This window comes from Neophocaena asiaeorientalis, unplaced genomic scaffold (genome assembly GCF_003031525.2).
Source record: "Neophocaena asiaeorientalis asiaeorientalis breed wild unplaced genomic scaffold, Neophocaena_asiaeorientalis_V1.1 scaffold41, whole genome shotgun sequence".
NCBI classification, from domain to species: domain Eukaryota; kingdom Metazoa; phylum Chordata; class Mammalia; order Artiodactyla; family Phocoenidae; genus Neophocaena; species Neophocaena asiaeorientalis.
In genome coordinates, this window is record NW_020171994.1 from 2,161,236 (window position 1) to 2,179,703 (window position 18,468).

Sequence of the window (18,468 nt, forward strand, 5' to 3'; positions counted from 1 at the left end):
GACTATACTACAAAGCTACAGTAATCAAGACAATATGGTACTGGCACAAAAACAGAAACATAGATCAGTGGAACAAGATAGAGAGCCCAGAGATAAACCCACACACCTCTGGTCAGCTGATCTATGATAAAGGAGGCAAGGATATACAATGGAGAAAAGACAGTCTCTTCAAATGTGTGATGAATTGGGAGGTTGAGATTGACATGTATACACTGATGTGTATAAAATTGATGACTAATAAGAATCTGCTGTATAAAAAAATAAAATAAAATTCCAGAATTTAAAAGAATGTCTCATTCTTGAAGAAATACTTGAGCTTTTGTTTTTTTTTTTTTACTACTTGGGGTCGGTAGTACCTTTATTGCAGGTTTAATGATATATTGGTGTAATTATAAAATCAAGAAACAGGTGAAAAGAGAAGGAGGCTCCAAATATTGCCATGGAAACAGACATTTTTACAATCCATGTGCTGTCCACACTTACTCTACTATATTTGGTGTCTTGTTTATTGGTTTTGCATAATTTCAGCACATGTATATGTATAGATATATGAAGTTATATTTTCAGGACAAAAATACAATGTCTTTCATTTCAGATTTTTACCTTTGTGAAAAAGAAAAATACTTCAACGGTTCATCAAGACCTAACTGACAATGCTAAAAGTAGCACCAAGTGGTTTTGTAACTAGTTTTGCTTTTTGTTTTTCCTTTGTTTCTTTTCCAGACTTCTAATAAGTGGAAACTTTTCTTTAAATTTATTTTTTCCTCCTTTATATTTCCTCAGTATTCAATTAATCAATGAGCTGCTAAAGACACCCAAGTTAACCAATCTGCCATCTTTCTTTACAAATTATCATGGATATACTATTTCTTAGCGAAATATGAGAAATTCAACATTAATGTTTTCAGCTTCTCTTGTCAGAAAAATAAAATTCAACATCATATTTTGGGATTTTCTTGTCACAAACAAGAATCTCAACCACCAAAAGTTTGTCAACCAAATCTATTCCCCTTCATTTGACTATCTTTTAGAATATACCAAAGTAATAAATACATTTCTTCCATGTTACAAGAATAAAATAGATTTCTACATTTGTATACGTGGCTTTGATGTGTTTCCCCAGCAAGACTACCATCTATGTTTTCAATGTATGCATATTGTATAAATCTACTATAATCGGTTGAAATCTTTGGTTTTGAACATATTATAATAGAAATCATTCCACAAACAGAAAACATGTAAAGCAGTATTAAACTTTGAGCAAACGAGTATTATGTATGTACTCCAGTAAATGGCTATTCTCTTTGGCCAAACAGGGAGAAGGGATTCAGGCAGTTCAGCAAGCATTCAGCTAATATCATGAATTACCTATAAAACTGTTTTCCAGGTTGCCTGGAAGACCCAGTAGTTAGCTGTAGAAGACACCGGGGGTCATAGCGCCCTTGCCACCTCCATTCTGCTCGAGCGGGCGAGTGGGTGTTTGTTCTGACTGGCTGGGGCCTGTGCCCTAGCTCGATCTGTGACCTCCTCAGAGTAGCAGCAGACAGGACTGGCTAACTTGATGAAATATTGTGCAACAGGGACAGTAGGTTTAAAAACACTGTAGGAAACTTCGATTCCAGGTGCTGCAGTCATACTTTCTTTTCTTCCTGATTGAGGGAAAATCTAAAGTATTTCCATTACCAGCGAGGTTGGGGAGCTAGAACTTTCCAAAGCTCTGTCCGTCCCAATTCAATGCAGCGCCTGCTGTGAGCGAGGAGTCTCTGAGCCCCTGCCAGCTGCACTGGGCCGATGGCTGCCAACGGAGGAGAAAGGGAGAAGAGCCCTCTGCTGGCCTCAGCTGGTCTGGCTCCTACCCTAAGGGCTTCCATTTTCTTGTGTGAGCTTGAATTTTCTCTGAGAGAGCCTGGCCCTCTCTTAGCCACACAAAGCCCCTGCAGCCCCTTTTATTTATTCTTTGCAGGTTTCCCAGGTCTCCAGGGCCCCGCTGGTCTCCCTGGTGCCCCAGGTCTCTCCTTGCCCTCAGTCATAGCAGGACAACCTGGTGACCCCGGGCGACCAGGCCTAGATGGAGAACAAGGTAAAGTCAGGAAGCCCAAAGAGGGCTGGCCATCACCTTTTGTCTGGAGTTTGGGGAGGGCCTGTCTACAGTCCAGCCCCATCCCCACTGCTGGACGTGCACGGGCCTGTGAGGCCCCACGTCCCTCCTCCCGCAGGGGCACAGGGGGTTGGAATGGGCTGCATTTTGCTAAAAGGGTTTGGGAAGGTCTGGGCACTGGGGCCCCACAGAAGGCAAGGGAACATTATCTGCCCTGGGAATAGCCTTTGGCTTCCTATCAGTCCCAAGGCTTTCAGCAATGGCCGCTTCCTCTTCCCTCTGCCCTCATCCCTCTTCCGATCTTATCCCTAGGTCGCCCAGGCCCCCCGGGGCTCCCAGGATCCCCTGGGCCATCCTCGGATCAAGGCGACCCGGGAGACCCTGGCTTCCCTGGAATTCCTGGCCCTCAAGGGCCCAAGGGAGACCAAGGAATTCCAGGTTTCTCTGGCCTCCCTGGAGAGCTAGGACTGAAAGGTATGACTGCGTGGCTGCCTACTGGGTCCTTTCCCACTCCACTGTCAGATATGGCCCCTTCCTGCAGCCCTGTGAAGACAGACCAGCTGATGATGCTTTTCCTGCCCTCGCCTCTGCTTAGTCTCAACCCCACCACCACCAGCACCACCGTGCCAGGCCCTGACTTGCTTTCCTTTGGACTTTGCCAGGCATGAGAGGTGAGCCTGGCTTCATGGGGACTCCAGGCAAAGTTGGGCCACCTGGAGACCCAGGACTTCCGGGGATGAAGGGGAAGGCAGGGCCAAGAGGTGAGTTGAGAGCATGTACCAGGCTGATCCTGAGCTCAGGGGAGGGGTTGGGGCGTATCATTCCTTCAGGAGTCACTGCTAAGCACGCCAAGAAAGCCTGAATGGCTGAAGCAGCTGGATCAAGCTCCTCCAGGGAGGGAGTTTCTCCACCTTGGAGATAACCTCTGCCTCCATCAGCTCCCAGGACTGAAGGCCATTGCCGCTTTGCCACCACGGATCTTGCCACTGACCTCCCCTCTCTGCGTTGTTTCTGCATTTGCCGTCACTGCGTTTGCACTCAGATCACCACTCACCCATTTGCTGAATCTAGAAATGAAGAACCATCCTTTCTGTCCTTTATCACCACTCCCCTCACACACACATCCAATCCATTAGCAAGCCCTGAGGGCTGTGTCTCCTATAAACGTGCCTTGCATCTGCCCCCCTCTCATCACCTCCATCTCTACCACTGAGGTCCAAGGCACCAACATTTCTCACGTGGATCACTGCGGTGACTGCTAACTGGTCTCCCTGCTTCCATTATTCACCTCCCCCAACAATCATTTCTCTATACAGTGGTCAGAGAGGTCTTGTAAAAACAGAAATCATTCATGGGTGTCCCATGGCATAAGAATTAACTATGGCCATGAAGCCCTCTGTGATGCCTCCCTCTCCATCCTCATTACCAGCCCTTCCCCTTTGCTGTTCACTGTGCTTTTGTCACACTAGCCTCTTTCAGTTATCCAAAAAACACCACACCTTGGCTGGCCACAGGGCCTTTGCACATGCTAGTTCTACTTCTGGAACACTCTCCCCCACCCCCCAGCTTGTTCTAATGCTTTAATGGTCTCAGCTTAAGTGTCACTGCTTGTAAGAGGCCACTTATAACTCTCTCTAAAGGAGGTTCTCCACCCCATAGCCCTCTCCGCTCCCTCCCACTGTCCGTGCACTGTCCATTTCCTTTATAGCACTTCTTACAATTTGCAGTAAGATTAATGGTTTTTGTCAGGTTATGCATTTTTCATCTTTATCACCAGACCATCGTCTCATAAAGGTCTTACTCACTGCTCTATCCCCTGATCTACCAGGCTCTGGCACGTAGTAGGCACTCAAACACTTTTTCAATGAATTCATAAGCAAATTGGCTTGTTTGGCTTCTATTAGTAGGCCAGCTGGCTGGGTTTGGGGTCTCAGCTGTGATGCCAGCTGAACCTCCGGGAGCCCACCCTGGCCACCTCCTCTGCCTCCGCTTGACATTTCCGTTTCTCTCACGTGCCCACAGGCTTATCCGGCCCCCGAGGCGCTCCTGGACAAACACCAATTGCAGAAGCCATCGAGGCTCCTCCTGGACCCATGGGTCTAACAGGCATCGATGGCATCCCTGGCCTCATGGGGGACCCTGGGGCCCAAGGCCCTGGAGGCCTACAAGGTGAGGAGGGCACCAGAGAAAGGGGACTTCGCGGGGAGCTGAGACGGCTTTGGCTGGGAGGCTGAAGCAACTGGCTGGGAACCCCGGCTCCAAGGGGGCACCTTCATGGAGCGTTTCCTCGGCTCCTTCACAAAGCTTCCAAGCTTCTCACCAGGAAGGAGGGGACCAGCAGGACCAGCAGTTGTACTTGGCTTCAGAGAATGAAGCACACGGAACGAAGTGCTCTCTGTGGGCAGAGCACAGCAGCTAATCCAGACAGCTTGTCCCTCGCTAATGTGCTGCTGCGGGAAGGAGGGAGCGTGGTGGGGGGACAGAGAGCAACGGAGAAAGCCCAGGGCTGGGGGACGGAAAACCCCGCTTCCAATCCCCGTTTTGCCCCAGCCGGAGTAAGCTAGCAGTCTCTCTGGACCTCGGTGTCCTCATTTCTGACATGGGACCCCAGCAGTTGCCCTGCATCCTCCCTAGCATTGCTGGGAAGATGAGAGGAAGGGACGGGGACATGGGTGTGAAGGAGCTCAGAAGGGCTAAGTTCAGAGTGAGGTCCCAGGGCTGAGCTGCCTGGACGTGAACTAAGGATTAGCCCAGGAGGCTCAGTCCTGAGCTCAGCGTGCACTCCAGGGTGATGGCCAGTTCGCCCTCTCCTGGTGAGTCCTGGGCATGACACACGAGTCCCCTTTCTCCAAGGAAGGCTCCTCCAGACACTGCACATTGAGTACCCCGCTGTGGGCCTTCTCTCCTGGCAGGCTTCAAAGGTTTACCTGGCATCCCCGGCAAAGACGGCCCCAATGGACTCCCTGGCCCACCTGGGGCTCTTGGTGATCCTGGTCTCCCTGGACTGCAAGGCCCTCCAGGATTTGAAGGTCTGGCAATGTCGGCACTAGGGGGCAGAGGGCTTCTGTAAGGGTTTGAGACTTGAGGGTGAGTCAAAATCTCGAATCGTATAATTAGGAAACTGGGCAGTAAAGCCTGATACTACTAGCAGGCTGGAAAACTGGGCTCGAATCTGTTCACTCCATTCTGAGCCTGTGAAGGATTAGAGCCCTACATTCCAGAAGGCAAAGGACTGTTCCACATAGCTCTCTGGGTTCTCTTCCAGCTCTTAAGAGCTATAACTCTATACTATAGCGTGGTCCCCTGCCCTGCACACCCCCTCTTCTACCCAGGGATTCTGACGTGGATGGAAGGGGGGTGGTTCAAGGGAGAAGAGAATCTGAGATAAGATATGGCTGCTCTGCTACTTACCTTCCATTTTATATCAGAGATGGCAAATCAGTTGTCCTGAGTAGAGAACAGTCCTGAAGCTCGCTGGGAAAGTGCCGCGATTGTTAGCCACGTCTGTCACGGGCAGGAGAGGAGGGTGTGATTTTTGCCTCGCTAACCCCAGCTCTGCTTTTTCACTGCCTCTGATTCAGCGGGTCCTTGGTTATCTCTGCTCTCTCCATCTCAGGAGCTCCAGGGAAGCCGGGGCCCTTCGGGAGGGCTGGAATGCCTGGGCAGAGCGTGAGGGTGGGCTACACCTTGGTGAAGCACAGCCAGTCAGAACAGGTGCCCCTGTGCCCCGTCGGGATGAGCCAGCTGTGGGTCGGTTATAGCCTGCTGTTCGTGGAGGGGCAGGAGAAAGCCCACAACCAGGACCTGGGTAGGTACCGGCTCGCACATCCAGCCCTGGCCCTCTGTCCCCACAAGGACCAGGAGCCACACTCCTCGCTCCTCCCAACCCTTGGTGGGCCCATGTTGGGTAGTGGGGTACAAGCACCAGCTCTGGAGTCAGGCAGATCTGGGTTCAAACCCCAGCTCTGCCGCTCACTCTGGACACGTTATTCAGCCTGTCTAAGCTTCCGCCTCCTTCTCAGTGGAACAAGCGTAATTCTAGTACTTGTCCCATAGGGTAGGCTAAGGATTACAGGAATCACCCATGTAAAATGCTTAGGACAACGTTTGACACGTGTTAAGCATCCATTAAATGTTAGCTATCAGTAGTAGTAATAATAATACGACCTGCCGGCAACAATGATTACCCAAGAATTAATTGAATTGTCTTCAGATGTGTGTTTCAGAGAAACGCAGGCTCACTCTGTTAAATGCTGATTTGACAAAGCAGACTAATTAGGGAGTCATCATTCAGTTTCTAAAAAGATTCTTTTCATTATCAAACTTCCCTGGTGCATAGAAAATAGACTTCAGTGTGTGTACAGTGGTCCGGGATAGGAAGGAAAGGCGTCCCTGCTCTGCTACAAGCAGTTGGATATGAACCCAAACCACCATCTAGTCCAGCTGTAGTGGCTCCAGGGACAATCGCAGCCCTGCCCCTCAGCCAGAACTTACCTGCCCCTGCCCACCTTCTCTCCTTGCAGGGTTTGCTGGCTCCTGCCTGCCCCGCTTCAGCACCATGCCCTTCATCTACTGCAACATCAACGAAGTGTGCCACTATGCCCGGCGCAACGATAAATCCTACTGGCTCTCCACCACCGCGCCCATCCCCATGATGCCCGTCGGCCAGACGCAGATTCCCCCGTACATCAGCCGCTGCTCTGTGTGTGAGGCGCCCTCACAAGCCATCGCTGTGCACAGCCAGGACATCACCATCCCGCAGTGCCCCATGGGCTGGCGCAGCCTCTGGATTGGGTACTCCTTCCTCATGGTAAGGTCCCGCACCGCCCTCTCCACCAGGATGAAGGCCGAGGGCAGGGAGCGCTGGGAGGGAACTTCTGAAATCGAGTGCTGAGGGAGCCCTGTGACTCGAGGGCCGGGACGTTAGGCCAAATACGAGGCCTGCTTGTTCTCGGCAGGTAACAAACACTAAATGGCACCCTAAAGGGTATGGTACAGGTTGCAGTAAAAGTTCCAATGAAGGTGACTTCAGAGCCAGAGCTATTCATAGGTCCGCTGTGGGGAAGGGCCCATGGTCTAACGACCTGTGGACTATTCCGTGCTCTCTCCCTTCTCTGGAGCCCACCGCCAAGGGCTTGGGGCAGACGGAGGGCTCTGAGAAGAACTGCATCCTGAGCCCTGTTGGCGGTTTCCTTAATTCAGCCTTTCTCAGATTTGTCAGTGGAAATGTTCGGGGGGCACCTAACACGTCTTGGACTCGGCGGGACGGCAGCAGCTTGGGAAATACTGGCTGGGATGCAGCCGCAGCCCAGGAGCCATGGGTTAGGAGGGCCCTAGAGAGCTTGGAGGAGGCGCTCCTGGCGCTGAGGCTGAGGCAAGGGAGGATGAGCGCCCCCGGTCCTAAAACATAGCTATTGGTCCGCTGGCCAGACAGGGGGGCTGAGCCAAGAGACCAGAGCTGAGAGACGGAGCAGCGGAGTCCATCACCTCCCAAGGTGACCAGTTCACAGCCACCGCCCATCTGTTTCAGCACACGGCCGCCGGCGCTGAGGGCGGGGGCCAGTCCCTGGTCTCCCCTGGCTCCTGCCTAGAGGAGTTCCGAGCCACTCCTTTCATCGAGTGCAGTGGTGCCCGGGGCACCTGCCACTACTTTGCCAACAAGTACAGTTTCTGGCTGACGACGGTGGAAGAGAGGGAGCAGTTTGGGGAGGAGCCTGTATCTGAGACGCTGAAAGCCGGGCAGCTCCACACCCGGGTCAGCCGCTGCCAGGTGTGTATGAAAAGCGTGTAGGGTGGCACCTGCCACTCTGCCCCTTGCCCTCCCCTGCCCCGCACAACGGTCACCTCACAAACCTGAACGGTCTGAAGAAGGAAGGCCAAGCCCTTTTGCCCATCTGTCAAGTTGTACATTGGAGTCTCGTCTGGGCTGGACTACTGGACACTGGTCACCTCCACCCTCAGGCCCCATGGGTGAGCCCACCCTGCTGAGATCTGCTGTCCCATTTCGGTGCTACGGTTTGTGTGACTCTTCGTGGCTACCTCAGAAAGACCTGCTGGGCCACCACTTCCTTAGAATGCTAGCTTTCCTCACTCTCTTGATCAGAAAGCTCTTCGTGATAGCTAAAGGAGTCATTTCATTATGTCCAGAGGTCACCGCACATCATTTGGCTTAAACTAGAACCCAGTGTTTTCACATGAAAAAATTCCTCTGGCTCAACATTATGGATGGCTCAAGCCTGCACAGGGCAAGCTCTCGCCTCTTCCCAGAGACCCACTGTGTCTAGGCAGGCAGCAGAGCTGGAATGAGGTGCCAGCCAGTGTCCCGGGGTGAGCTCTGACCCCTTCGAGAGTGAGCACGACTGGGCCCCAGACTACTTAGGGACGCTGGAAGACCAGCAGGCGAGAGGTGCTCAGGAACTTCACATGGTCGTAGACAAATCACTTCCTCCTTGCCGACTCCCTCCCCAGCCACAGGCAGCAGACTTGGCCTGGTTCAGAGTAGAGCAGAGGATGCACCAAATGTGGTCAGACCCATAAAGGGAAATAAGAACCGCAGCCCTTTCTCCCGGGCCGGGGGGGAGAGGGGAGGATGGGTAAGGAGGTGTGAATTTTGCTTTTGACTCCAGGAACAAAAAGGAAAATCCCTTGTCCCAATTTCTCAGAAGCCCCTGTTTATTCCAAATGCCATTCAGATGTGTGCAGTGTGGCAACTTGACACTGCAGTGTTGGTTCCTTTGCATTTTGAGGCTGTGAGAGACTTTCCATTAAAAAGTCCATCCAATTGTTCTTTCGCAGGTAGCCTGTTAAACCATTTTGATATGTTTTTAAAGCCTCATAAAAATCTAGCACAGTCCTCTCTTTAGCAGTTAGCAGACCCAAAGCAAGCCTGAGTAGACTGTAAAGTATATTCTGTTTAGGGGGATTTGTTTTAACCATTTCCTTTAATTATCAGTTTCCCAGAACACTTAGCTATGTTGACATGAGGCAATTCCTTCCAGGTGATTCTGTTTCCTTAAATATTATGTAAACTGTGCCAACACAGACAAAGCATAATCAGTATAATCTGAACTATTGTTAACTTCACCTCCTCAGTAATAAGCATGATGTCAGCTTTGTACATTGCAAATAAAAGGAATCCAATATGAACGTTTGACTCCTTTGACATTCTTTCTTTGATGAAAACTTTTCTAAAGTCCATCTCCCTGAAATTCATAAGCCCCCCTCAGAGCCAAGGGGGTTCCTGTCACTGCAAGTCGAGCTTTATAACAAAACACTGAGACATGGAAAAATACAATTAAAGTCAAGGGTTGATAATGTCTTCCAACAGGCAACAAATCCACAACATGCTTCAAGATAAGCCTACAACTGTTTTTAGCCCCATCACATGCTAGAGTTCAAGAAAGGAATTTCCATATTTCTGGGGCCTCAGGATCATTTACAGATAAATCAAAAGTAGAGAAATTTTAGGGCCTCCCTGGTGGCGCAGTGGTTGAGAGTCCGCCTGCCGATGCAGGGGACACGGGTTCGTGCCCCGGTCCGGGAGGATCCCACATGCCGCGGAGCGGCTGGGCCCGTGAGCCATGGCTGCTGAGCCTGCGCGTCTGGAGCCTGTGCTCCACAACGGGAGAGGCCACAACAGTGAGAGGTCCGCGTACCGCAAAAAAAAAAAAGGTAGACAAATTTTAGTCATTAAAATCAAATCTAAGATATATGTGCATATATTTGTATATGCATAAAATATATCCTCTGGAAGGATAAAGAAGAAATTAATAACATTGGGAGTGTTCAGGAAAGAGAACTGACCTGTGGGAAGGAGAGACATTTCACTGAATACCATTTTGCACCTTTCGAATTCTGAACCGCTGGAATATATTATCTACTGAAAAAGAAAAAAATGGAATCTAAGGAAACAAGTGTTCAAATATTCCTAAATATACCACACAAAAAAACCCACCTTGGTTTGGTGCTAGCTTTCAAACCGCAGTTGCTGGCCTTCCTGGGGGCTTGGTTGAGCATGGAGGTGAAATGCATAGGTTAAGAAGACAAGGAGAGGAAAAGGGGAAGATAGCACTGGGACATGAGGTGCATCCACACAAGAGAGTGGTTAGCAAAGCCAATTTGACGAATATGTGCTTTCAAATTTAGTATGTTGCTTGCTAGTCCCGAAATGGTTTGGAATTGTATTTGATGCACAGATTAATGTCACCACATGAATAATTCTTTCCAGTTATGACTGTCAAGCAAAATGGAGTCAAATTCAAACACAATTTTTAATTTCCCAAACAAAAATCAACAATTTAAGTCAGTGATTAGCAAACTACAGCCTGTGGGCTAAATCCAGCCCTCTGCCTGTTTTTGTAAATGAAGTTTTATTGGATTACGGCCGGGCTCACGTGCATGCACATTGTCTATGGCTGTCTTGGGGTTTCACCAGCAGATATGAGTAGCTGTGACAGACACTATGTGGTCTTCAGAGCCTAAAACATTTCCTAGCTGACCCTTGACAGAAAAAGTTTGCAGACCCCTGATCTAAATGATAATGATTTAAGGACAGGGTGACCATCTGACAAAAGTATCAGTAAAGATGGGGACAGTGACCCATCAAATAGTTAAGGTTCTCTCAAATAGGCAGGAGATCAATAAGTATACATTTGATGTAATGTCTTCGACACACTTTTTGAGATCAATTATAATTATTTAAACACATGTTCAAATAATTTAACAAGAACTTTTTTTCCCTGATACGATTATCGCTTTATTATTAGAGCAAGAGAACAGATTGCTTCTTAGTATTTAGCCCAGAGAGGTCAAACCTGAAGGGGTGAAGAAGCACAGGGTAACCATCTCTCATCTGCTGGTGCTGGAAGCAAGGTGGGAGTTGCTGTCTATCTTCCAGACATCCACCTCCTCATTTCAGTAGCTGAAGACTCGCTGTGGCCATGTAAGAAGCTGGGAAGTGTAAGAGACGGCTCCTAATCGTTCTGCTCCTAGATTCCATGATTGTTTTAGTTCTTTCTGGGGACGGGGTATATTGTTCACTTGTTTGTTTTTTTTCTGAGAAAAGGTGATTGGCTCAGTCATGATTGCTATCAAGTTTGTATGCTGTTGGCATATCAGGCACTTGCTGACTAGAAAAGTTTTATGTGATGAATTCATGTTCTTCTGGTGCCAGATGGAAGACAGATCTCCAAGGTGAGTTCCCACTATCCTATATGCTCAGAATCTCGAAATCTTCCTCCAGGTCAAAGTCCTCTAGTTGTTCAGTAGAGTCGATGAATTCTATCACAATACAGAAAAGAGGAAGAAAAAAGCTTGACACTTTGTCTCAAGCAGTCAATAAGTTACTCGATAGTTAAGACCATGCATTTTTTTTTCTTTTGCGTTATGTGGGCCTCTCACTGTTGTGGCCTCTCTTGTTGCGGAGCACAGGCTCCGGACGTGCCGGCTCAGCGGCCGTGGCTCACAGGCCCAGCCGCTCCTCAACATGTGGGATCTTCCCGGACCGGGGCACGAACCCGCGACCCCTGCATGGGCAGGCGGACTCTCAACCACTGCGCCACCAGGGAAGCCCCAACACCATGCATTTTTAATTGCTTTGCTACAGAAAAGTTTGTGTAGAGGAGACTTATAGGTGGGACCACTGCTGAGTATTAGCAATTCTCTATAAAGAATCAAAATAGGTTTAAGGGCCAAGATGTGGGAGTAGAAAGACCCTGAGCTCATCTGCTCTCATGAGCACACCAAAATCACAACTATCTGCAGAATAACCATTGATGAAAAAGACTGGAGCCTACCGGAAATGATCTTCTACAACTAAAGTCCTAAAGAAGGATCCACAACATGACGGGTAGGAGGGGCAGACTCGCGATATAATCAAATCCCACACCCCCAGGGTGGGCGACCCACAAACTGGAGAATAATTATATCACAGAAGTTCTCCCGCAGGAGTGAGAGTTCTGAGCCCCACATCAGGCTCCCCAGCCTGGGGGTCTGGCACTGGGGGGAGGAGCCCCCAGAGCATTTGGCTTTGAAGGCCAGTGGGGCTTTACTGCAGGAACCCCACAGGACTGGGGGAAATACAGACTACACCCTTAAAGGGCGCACACAAAAATCTCATGTGCACTGGGACCCAGGACAAAAGCAATGATTTGATAGGAGCCTAGGCCAGACCTATCTGCTGGGCCTGGGGACTCGCCTGGAGAGGCGGGGCGGGGGGTGGTGGTGGCTGAAGCTCACCCGGGGGACATACACCCTGGTGGCAGACATACTGGGGAACACTCAACTACATGAACACTCCTGGTGGCTGACATGTTGGATCATCAGTGCCAAGACCTGGCCCCACCCGACAGCCTATAGGCTCCAGTGCTGGGACACCTCAGGCCAAACAACCAATTGGGCAGAGACACAGCCCCATCCATCAGCAGACAGGCTGCCTAAAGAAGTCCTGACCCACAGCCTCCAGACAAGCCCCTAGACATGGCCCTGCCCATCTGAGGGCCAAGACCCAGCTCCACGCACCAGTGGGCAGGCCCTGGCCCCTCCCACAAGGAAGCCTGAACAAGACTCTAAAGCAGGCTCACCCACCAGGGGGCAGACACCAGAAGCAAGAAAACTACAATCCCACAACACAGGCCAGAGACCCTATGCTGGAACCAGCTGGCCCCTGACCCTGCCAACTAGCAGGCCACTGCAACCTCAGGGACACCCCAGACCCCATACCCAACTGTATCAGAAAGCAGCCCCCCCTTACCAGTGATCTGAAATGAGCTCTGGGATCCCTGGGCCCAGGAGCCACACTCCAGGAAACAGCTCTGCCTGCCAGTAATCCAGCACTAACCCCTGCCAGTAGTTGGGCAACAGCCCCAGAGGCTTCGGGACCCTGACTCCGGCCACCAGTGAGCCAGCACTAGCTCCAGGGCCCCCTTGGATTCCACAACCAGCCACCTCGTGACCAGGCCCCACTAAACAGCAACCAGCAGCATCTGCACAAGGCAGGGCCTGGCAACCAACCAGACTAGAAGCCAGCTAAGCCTAGCAGGCCACCCACATACTCAGCCCGCCACAACAGAAGGAACCAAACAGCCCTCTTAGGGGGAACACCTAGAGCATATAGCTTGGGTGACAAGAGGGGAGTACACTGCTGGAACACATAGGATGCCTCCTACAGAGGGCCACTTCTCCAAGGTTGAGAAACGTAACTAACCTACCACAGACATAAAAATACAGATAGCAACTTAGACAGAATGAGGTGGCAGAGGAATAGGTTCCAGACAAAGGAACAAGATAAAACCCCAGAAAAAGAACTAAGTGAAGTGGAGATAGGCAATCTACCCAAGAAAGAGTTCAGAGTAATGGTCGTAAAGATGATCAAAGAACTCAGGAGGAGAATGGATGCACAGAATGAGAAGCTAGTTTTTAACAAAGAGAAAATACAAAGAACAACCAAACAGAGATGGAGAGTACAATAACCGAAATGAAAAATACACTAGAAGGAATCAATAGTAGACCAAATGATACAGAAGAATGCACCAGTGTGCAGGAAGACAGAGTAATGGAAACCACTGCAGCTGAACAGAAAAAAGAGAAAAAGAATGAAAAGAAATGAGGACAGTTTAAGAGATCTCTGGGACAACACCAAGTGCACTAATATTTGCATTATAGGGGTCCCAGCAGGAAAAGAGAGAGACAAAGGGCCTGAGAAAATATTTGAAGAGGTAATAGCTAAAAAATTCCCTAACCTGGGAAAGGAAACAGGCACCCAAGTCCAAGAAGCACAGAGAGTCCCATATAGGATGAACGCAAAGAGAAACACACCAAGACACACCGTAATCAAACTTACAAAAATTAAAGATAAAGAGAATACTAAAAGCAGCAAGAGAAAAGCAACAAATGATATACAAGGGAACTCCCATAAGGCTATCAGCTGATTTTTCAGCAGGAACTCTGCAGGCCAGAAGGGAGTGACACAGTATATTTAAAGTGATGAAAAGGAAAAACCTACAACCAAGAATACTCTACCCAGCAAGGCTCTCCTTAAGAGAAATCAAAAGCTTTACAGACAAGCAAAAGCTAAACGAATTCAGCACCACCAAATCAGCTTTACAATAAATATTAAAGGAACTTCTCGGGGTGAAAAAGAAAAGGCCACAACCAGAAACAAGAAAATTATAAAATGAAAAAGCTCACCAGTAAAGACAAATAAAGGTAGTATATAATACACAGACAAAACTAGTAGGGAGGTTAAAAGACAAAACTTGTAAAGTCAGCTGTATCCATAATAAGCAGTTAAAGGATACAGAAAACAATCAGATGTAAAATATGATATCAAAAACTGTAATTGTAAAAAAAAAAAAACTGTAATCGTGAGCGGAGGAGAGTACAAATACAGGGAATTTGAAATGCACTTGAAATTAAGAGATCAGCAACTTAAACAATCACGTTTATATAGAGACTGTTATACAAAAACCTCATAGTAACTGCAAACCAAAAACCTATAATAGATATACACACAAAAAAGAAAAAGGAATCCAAACATAACACTAAAGGTAGTTATCAAATCACAAGAGAAGAGAACAAAAGAAGAAAAGGGAATAAAAGATCTACAAAAACAAATCCAAAACAATTAACAAAATGGCAATAAGAACATACATATCTATAATTACCTTAAACGTAAATGGATTAAATGCTCCAACCAAAAGACATAGACTGGCTGAATGGATACAAAAACAAGACCTGTATATATGCTGCCTACAAGAGACTCACTTCAGATCTAGAGACACATACAGACTGAAGGTAAGGGGATAGAAAAAGGTATCCCATGCAAATGGAAATCAAAAGAAAGCAGTACTCATATCAGACAAAATAGACTTTAAAATAAAGACTGTTAGGAGACAAAGAAGGACACCACATAATGATCAAGGGATCAATCCAAGAAGAGGATATAACAATTGTAAATATATATGCACCCAACATAGGAGCACCTCAATATACAAGGTAAATATTAACAGACATAAAAGGAGAAATTGACAGTAGCACAATAATAGTAGGGGACTTTAACACCCCACTCACATCAATGGATGAATCATCCAGACAGAATATCAATAAGTAAACACAGGTCTTAAATAACACATTAGACTAAATGAACTTGATACTTGTAGAGCATTCCATCTGAAAGCGGCAGAATACACATTATTTTCAAGTGCACATGGAACATTCTCCAGGATAGATTACATGCCAGGCCATAAAACAAGCCTTGGTAAATTTAAGAAAATGGAAATCATATCAAGCATCTTTTCCAACCACAACACTATGAGATTAGGAATCAACTACAAAAAAAAAAAAACTGCAAAAAACACAAACATGTGGAGGCTAAACAATATGCTACTAAACAACCAATGGATCACTGAAGAAATCAAAGATGAAATTAAAATATACCTAGAGACAAATGAAAATGAAAACATGATGATCCAAAACCTATGGGACACAGCAAAAGCAGTTCTAAGAAGGAAGTTTATAGCGATAGAAGCTTACCTCAGGAAACAAGAAAAATCTCAAACAACCTAACCTGACACCTAAAACAGGTTAGAGAAAGAAGAACAAACAAAACCCCAAGTTAGTAGAAGGAAAGAAATCATTAAGGTCAGAGCAGAAATAAAATAGAGACTAAAGAAACAACAGAAATAAATGAAACGAAGAGCTGGTTCTTTGAAAAACAAAATTGATAAACCTTTAGCCAAACTCATCAAGAAAAAAAGGGAGAGGGCCCAAATCAATAAAATCAGAAGTGAAAAAAGAGAAGCTAAAACCAACACCACAGAAATACGAAGGATCATAAGAAACTACTATGAGCAACTATACGGCAATAAAATGAACAGCCTAGAAGAAATGGAAAAATTCTTAGAAAGGTACTATCTCCCAAGACTGAACCAGGAAGAAAAGAAACTATGAACAGACCAATTACCAGTACTGAAATTGAATCAGTAATTTAAAAACTCCCCACAAACAAAAGACCAGGACCAGATGGCATCACAGATGAATTCTACCAAAACATTTAGACAAGAGTTAACAGCTATCCTTCTCAAACTATTCCAAAAAAGTGCAGAGGAAGGAACACTTCCAAACTCATTCCATGAGGCCACTATCACCCAGATACCAAAACAGAACAAAGATATCTCAAAAAATAAGAAAATTACAGGCCAATATCACTGATGAACATAGATGGAAAAATCCTCAACAAAATACTAAAAACTGACTCCAACAAAAAACTGACTCCAACAATATATTATAAGGATCACACACCATGATCAAGTGGGATTTATCCCAGGGATGCAAGGATTTTTCAATATCTGCAAATCAATGTGATACACCACATTAACAAATTGAAGAATAAAAACCATACAATCATCTCAATAGATACAGAAAAAGCTTTTGATTAAAGTCAACATCAATTTATGATAAAAACTCTCCAGAAAGTGGGCATAGAAGAAACATACCTTAACATAATAAAGCCCATATATGACAAACCCACAGCTAAACATCTTACTCAACAGTAAGAAGCTGAAAGCATTCCCTCTAATATCAGAAACAAGACAAGGATGTCCACTCTCACCACTTTTACTCAACATAGTTTTGGCAATCCAAGCCACAGCAATCAGAGAAGAAAAAGAAATAAAAGGAATCCAAATTGGAAAGAAAGAAGTAAAACGGTCACTGCTTGCAGATGACATGATACTATACATAGAAAATCCTAAAGATGCCACCAGAAAACTACTAAAGCTCATCAATGAATATGGTAAAGTTGCAGGGTACAAGATTAATATACAGAAATCTGTTGGATTTCTATTCACTAACAATGAACTATCAGAAAGAGAAATTAAGGAAACAATCCCACTTACTATCACATCAAAAAGAATAAAATACCTAGGAATCAACCTACCTAAGGAGGCAAAAGAACTGTACTCCAAAAACTATAAGACACTGATTAAAGAAACTGAAGATGACACAAACAGATGGAAAGATATGCCATGTTCTTGGATTGGAAGAATTAATATTGCTAAAGAGACCATACTACCCAAGGCAATCTACAGATTCAATGCAATCCCTATCAAATTACCAATGGCATTTTTCACAAAACTAGAACAAACATTTTTACAATTTGTATGGAAACACAAAAGACTACAAATAGCCAAAGCAATCTTGAGAAAGAAAAACAAATCTGGAGGAATCAGGCTCCCTGACTTCAGACTATACTACAAAGCTACAGTCATCAAAACAGCATGGTACTGGCATAAAAACAGATGCATAGATCAATGGAACAGGATAGAAAGCCCAGAAATAAACCCATGCACTTATCATCAATTAATCTACGACAAAGCAGGCAAGAATATACAGTGGAGAAAAGACAGTCTCTTCAATAAATGGTGTTGGGAAAATTGGACAGCTACATGTAGAAGAATGAAATCAGAATATTCTCTAACACCATATCCAAAAATAAACTCAAAATGGATTAAAGACCTAAATGTAAGACCAGATACTATAAAACTCCCAGCAGAAAACATTGGCAGAACACTCCTTGACATAAATTGCAGCAATATTTCTTTGGATCCGTCTCCTAGAGTAATGGAAACAAAAGCAAAAATAAACAAATGGGCCCTAATTAAACTTGAAAACATTTGCACAGCAAAGGAAATCATTAAAAAAAATGAAAAGACAGCCTACGGACTGGGAGAAAATATTGGCAAATGATGTGACTGACGAGGGATTAATTTTCAAATACACAAACAGCTCATACAGCTCAATAGCAAAACAACAAACAACCCAATCAAAAAATAGGCAGAAGACCTATATAGACATTTCTCCAAAGAAGACATACAAATGGCCAACAGGCCCATGAAAAGATGCTCAACATCACTAATTATTAGAGAAATGCAAATCAAAACTACAATGATGTATCACCTCACACCAGTTAGAATGGGCATCATCAAAAAGTCTACGAATAATAAATGCTGGAGAGGGTGTGGAGAAAAGGGAACCCTCTTACACTGTTGCTGGGAATGTATATTGGTGTGGCCACTATGGAGAACAGTATGGAGGCTCCTTAAAAAACTAAAATAGAGTTACCACATGACCCAGCAATTCCACTCCTGGGCATATATCCCGAAAAGACAAAAACTCTAATTTGAAAAGATACATGTACCCCAGTGTTCATGGCAGCACTATTTACAATAGCCAAGACATGGAAGCAACCTAAATGCCCATCTACAGGTGAATGGGTAAAGAAGATGTAAGATACACACACACACACACACACACACACACACACACACACACACACACACACACAAAGGAAAATCTCACACACAAAAAAAAAA

General features: G+C 46.2%; 2 protein-coding genes across 3 annotated transcripts in view; one reads left to right on the plus strand and one right to left on the minus strand.

Annotated features, from left to right (window-relative positions):
• Positions 1–9,244, plus strand: part of COL4A6 (collagen type IV alpha 6 chain) — a 268,803-nt gene extending 259,559 nt beyond the window's left edge. For both annotated transcript variants that reach the window (XM_024748716.1, XM_024748707.1), the window contains 8 exons: positions 1,964–2,080; positions 2,411–2,572; positions 2,761–2,859; positions 4,121–4,267; positions 5,011–5,127; positions 5,715–5,906; positions 6,622–6,908; positions 7,629–9,244. In XM_024748716.1, coding sequence (XP_024604484.1) covers positions 1,964–2,080; positions 2,411–2,572; positions 2,761–2,859; positions 4,121–4,267; positions 5,011–5,127; positions 5,715–5,906; positions 6,622–6,908; positions 7,629–7,889 — 1,382 coding nt within the window. In that variant the 3' untranslated portion in view covers positions 7,890–9,244. The remainder of the gene's footprint in view (positions 1–1,963; positions 2,081–2,410; positions 2,573–2,760; positions 2,860–4,120; positions 4,268–5,010; positions 5,128–5,714; positions 5,907–6,621; positions 6,909–7,628) is intronic.
• Positions 9,245–10,414: 1,170 nt separating this feature from the next.
• Positions 10,415–18,468, minus strand: part of ATG4A (autophagy related 4A cysteine peptidase) — a 65,954-nt gene continuing 57,900 nt past the window's right edge. The window contains 1 exon segment of the mRNA XM_024748660.1: positions 10,415–11,377. Within this exon segment, the coding sequence (XP_024604428.1) occupies positions 11,307–11,377 (71 nt within the window). The 3' untranslated portion in view covers positions 10,415–11,306.